The sequence below is a fragment of the Solanum dulcamara genome, chromosome 10 (assembly GCF_947179165.1).
Source record: "Solanum dulcamara chromosome 10, daSolDulc1.2, whole genome shotgun sequence".
In the NCBI taxonomy this organism is placed as follows: Eukaryota; Viridiplantae; Streptophyta; class Magnoliopsida; order Solanales; family Solanaceae; genus Solanum; species Solanum dulcamara.
Genome location: NC_077246.1, coordinates 22371206 through 22376094, shown reverse-complemented (window position 1 = coordinate 22376094; position 4889 = coordinate 22371206). Strand labels below are relative to the sequence as shown.

General features: G+C 34.2%; 1 protein-coding gene across 1 annotated transcript; it reads right to left on the bottom strand.

Annotated features, from left to right (window-relative positions):
* Positions 1 to 545: 545 nt before the first annotated feature.
* LOC129871204 (glucan endo-1,3-beta-glucosidase 8-like) lies at positions 546 to 4111 on the bottom strand. Its single transcript, XM_055946087.1, has 2 exons — positions 3474 to 4111; positions 546 to 1730 (listed from the first exon to the last, which is right to left on the bottom strand). The coding sequence occupies exons 1-2, from the start codon at positions 3785 to 3787 to the stop codon at positions 626 to 628; spliced, it is 1419 nt and encodes a 472-aa protein (XP_055802062.1). The 5' UTR covers positions 3788 to 4111; the 3' UTR covers positions 546 to 625.
* Between the last annotated feature and the right edge of the window lie 778 nt (positions 4112 to 4889).

Here is a 4889-nt window from a genome sequence, read left to right as displayed (position 1 = left end):
GTTTATAGATTTAATAACCCGACACAAATGGTTTGGTTTGGTTTGTAAAAAATCCGAACCAACCCGGTCCATGTACACCCCTAATTAACACATGAATAACTTTTATCCTATTTGAAAATCAAACAATGTATAAATTTAATATATGAATAATCAAGTTTATACATGAATAACTTCAACTCTAACCATTAACCAAATAACCCCTAAATTGGATAAATTAAGAAGTTGAATCAATTGAAAAAAATAAATACATATTTGTTCAAGAGAGAAAGATACTTTTTTTTTTTTGGGGAGTGTGTGTGTGTGTGTGTGAAATCAGGGGTACCATTCTAACAGAAATGTGTCAATGGCACTATTGTGTTCTGGAGAGTAGATAAAATAGGACATGTGATGTTAATATTTTGAAAGTTTTAAGTCCTCTTTGTGTACCATCCGCAAACATGATATGTAGACTTCCCAAAGTAGTAGTAAGTAAAAAACAACACAAACTGTAAAGCTGATAATTGAAAGAAAAACCTCATCTTTATGTAATAAAGATCATTTTATCAAAGCATCAGCTAGATTGAAGTAGCCAGAAATCTTGAAAATACAACCACTATTGCAAATAAATAATCTACACAACTGATATTTATAGTAAAATAAATGTGAAGGCAGTTAGAAATGTGATAATCCCAGGTAATAATTTCGGAGAGAAAGAGGGAGCTATCTGGATGGTAAAGTTACAGTTTGCTTGAGATATATTCTGATCTGTCAGCGTTGCCAAACCCTGAAAATTACAACTGAATTCTTCTTGGTTCTGAGCCTGGTAATACATATTAAATGCATATGATGCATTACCGTTGGCATCCAACCCATTGCAAGAAGAACCATATCCTAATGCTGTACAATCTGAGAATGTGCATGCATAGTTGATGTTATCTGCAAGTTTGCTCAAGTCCTTGGCATTAGCATTCGGATTGAACATGCACCATTTCTTGGATAAATATTCCACATTTTGTGCACCCACAAGAAACTTATCCTCTCCCTGACCCGTAAGGTCCATGGCAAACTTTGGCTGCCCATCATATCGGAAGATTCCCCAGTGGCGCTCAAAGTTACCTGGAGCAATACTTTTACCATCCTCATCTATAAGTCCAAACAAGTAAACTTCGATATATCCAGGCCGAAGAGGTGTTCCTGTGTTGGCTGCAAGCCTGGCTAACAGTCCTTTATAGAACCGATAAGCAAGATTGACATTGGCATTTTTGTCACCATCTGTGGGCCATCCAACTTCCCCAACCAGAATGGTCAAATTCCCAACACCTGCTGCTTTCAATGCTGAAACCAGGGTATCAAAGTTGGCATCAAATACATTGGTGTATGACAATCCATTATCAACAATGGGGTTACTGGCTCCATCAAAGAAGGCAAAATTAACAGGGAAATGTTCGTTGGCATAAAGACTTAGGAAGGGGTAAATGTTTACTGTGAAAGGTGCATTGTTCTGGCTCATGAATTGAACCATCTGGGTCATTAGATCATTAATGTCTTCACGGAATCTCCCAGCAGATGGTACGGGATTGTTGTCTGGAGAGAAATAAACATCAGCATTTAGAGGTACAGTTGCTTTTATGGAGCTCCCAAGTCCTGCTTCATTTAGAGCATTTTGGATGTTTTGAAGTGCTGGGAAGGTCGTGTTAAGGAAGGAATTGTTGTAGGATGTCAGGAAAGGCTCATTACCAACTGCAACATATCTGCAGAGAGATTAAGATGCAGAAATTTATACAGTAATCAGCTATATAAAGTTTGAAATGCTTCTACGCACTTTCTTTTGAAGAGTACGTAAAATTTTATTGATGAAAAGGCCAGGTGTAAGTTGATGTGCAGTAAAACAGTAGAAATGAAATGTCTTTTCACACTACAAGCACAAATTCGTCTATGAATTGCAATCGACAATATTATCAATTTTCAACATCATATGGTTTCAGATTTTATTACTCCAAATGACAAAACTAAAGATCTGGTACAGATGAAAAATGATTCTCCCATACAAGGCAAAGAAATTAAGTACAGTTTGAAGAGTTCTTAGAAAATAATTTTTTTTTATACCTTCTGCATAGTCAAGTGCAAAGCTTTTAAAGTCAAGTAATTGTTTGATCATACTAAAACGATAATATGAATCAAAATAGCATTTCAAAGCCTTAAAACTTCAAGAGATAGGAATTCTTAGATGTAACTCACTATTTTCCTTCACTTTGTTAAGGATCAAGCTAACCTTAACTTGTTCTTTCTTTTTTTTACTCTTTATAATTGAGAAGTTCTCAAAGACATACGGCGCATGGCTCAAAACTTTGGATGATGGACCTACTTAAATATCAGGCTCTTATCTACAGCAGGGTTTGAGCGCAGAAAGTAACCATAACTTCAACAAAATACTAGCTCAATTTCAAAAGTCAAACTGGATGAATTCATTTGACGTTTCGGTCCCCAAAAAAAAGCGACTACATGAAGAGTAGACAGAAAGAGGCAAAAAGATGCTAGACAGAGGAGAATAAACATCTTACTGCACTTCAATAAAGATGAACCTGAGCCACTGCACTATTCTTTTAGAAACAAAAACTTCTCGGCTTAAAGATGAATATTTGTACTGTTTCGTACTAGACCATGTCCATAGACCACAAGAAGACTGGTTGTTTGCAGCCAAAAAGAAAGAAAAGAGCTGAAAATGAATACTAGCAGAAACATATACTAGCAATTGTTCAGACTATTAACCTTTGCATATACCAGAAGACTGGTTTGTTTGCAGCGAAAAAGAAAGAAAAGAGCTGAAAATGAATACTAGCAGAAACATATACTAGCAATTCTTCACACTATTAACCTTTGGATATACCAGAAGACTGGTTTGTTTGCAGCCAAAAAGAAAGAAAAGAGCTGAAAATGAATACTAACAGAAGCATATTCTAGCAAAGGTTCTCCCATTAGGATAATTACATTCCAATGGGGAAAAGCAGAACATAGTTTTCTTATTTAAATGAATAACATAGGCACAAGAATATGCATTCGAAAGGACTTAACCCGTGAAAGAAATGTTCCCTGGCTAATGTATGGGAAATACATTTCAATGGGGAAAAGCAGAATACAGTTTTCTAATATGGATAAAAGAATATGTGCTCAAACGACTTAACAGGTGAAAGAAATATTCCCTGTCTAATGTGGAGGTAGGGGGAGTCCTATATTTGTACAGAGAGGTTGTTGCTACGCCACGAGCCCATGAAACTATGAGCAACTAAAGAAGAAAAAGATTCTTTTTTCTTTTTCCCTTTTATCGCTTAAGTTTATCTGCAAAGCCATTTCTTCGTCCTAAGAAACATATTCATAACTGACAACATAGTGATTTAGAAGCAGGAAAAGGCTCAACTCTTTTAACAAATGCTTAATGTGGTCAGTATAAACCATAAAACACAGAGGTCAAGTTTAATAAAAGGGAAAAATCTTACTTGATATTGACACCCCCTTTAAAATTGTATCGGGTGACATTGCGTTTAACCCAATCTTTAGCTCGATCATAATCATTCATAGCAGAAAGCTGATCATTAGGAATGGCAACCATAACTTCAAGATCACTACCAGCAAGAGCACTCATGGTAGATTGATCTGCATCAAACAGCTTTACCTTACCAATACCATTGTCCTTTAGCATCTGTACCACTGTTTTTGGTGGCAATTTGTGGTTTGCCATAGTTCCCCAATTTACTCCTAGTCCATCAACACCACTTAAAAATAATAAAAATATCCCAAATAGCAAATACATTTTCGATAGAGAAAAAGGGAAAGAAGAAAAGAATTGATTTTGGATAGAGAAAAAGGGTATAATTAAAAATCAAGAATCACTAAGAATAGAGAATATCATTGAACGTGGGTGGAATGGAATACACAACACCTCCTCAAATAGCTTGAAAACTACCACCTCAACTGCCAAAAAACCCCAACAAAAGACATGAATTTTGACCCAATCAGAACGTGGGGCTGAAATATACTTGATTAAAAAATAAAAATAAATGAATACTCTTGAATCTTGATGTAGTTATTAGAGAAGAAAGGGAAACATTGAGTTTTTAAAAGAATTATTTATAGGGTTTATTGTTGCTAAAGTTTTGTTAAAATAATTGTTCTACTATTAAATAAAAAAAAGTTAGGCAGATTTCCGTGTCAGTGTAGTAGGAAGATTTTTTCAAACAAATAAATGCAATACTTTGTAAATAAATTTTTTGAACACAAATAGCCAACGCGTAGAAGATTGAAAAAGCTACTACTTTCTATCATATAGTGCGCATATTAATAAATAATGGAGTCACTATTTTTATTAAAGAAATATATTAAAATTTTAATACTTATTATATATATAAAAATAATTTTGATCAACGTAATATAAATTTTTGCTCAAGGCCAAACCCTCTTGGCCCAACCTCACTCCGCTCTCGATAATAATAGTATTAAAAGCGTATTAGTGATGTTGATATTCGTTATGATGGGATTATCTTTTTATAAATTATTTGATTTGATGTATATAAAATAAATATGCATTGTATAATTTCTATTTTTTAAAATTTATCTGCAAAAATATCCTCTTCACAGATAAAGTTATGATAAAGTTATTTTGGGTAGAGCCCCATCATTTTTAAATTACCCTACATATAAAAGTCGACCTTTCATCAAGGAGGGTGAAAACCCCTCCATTCCAAATTACTTATTCTCGGTCCTCTTCATTTTATATTTTCGACTATGAAAATAGATGATATTTTTGAATGGATGTTTAAGGTGAACGTTAGAAGTTACCTACGAAAATTGTGTTTAAAATTTGGGGTCCATTGAAGGGTTCATCATTATTGAATCAATCTTGAATTTGAAAGTGA

What these genes read in the sequence shown, in the direction of transcription:
- LOC129871204 (XM_055946087.1), bottom strand. Translation starts at nt 3,787, where the DNA reads ATGTATTTGCTATTTGGGATATTTTTATTATTTTTAAGTGGTGTTGAT. An exon ending in AAAGGGGGTGTCAATATCAA is followed by an intron (nt 1,731 to 3,473) that starts GTAAGATTTTTC and finishes ATCTCTCTGCAG; the next exon opens with ATATGTTGCAGTTGGTAATG.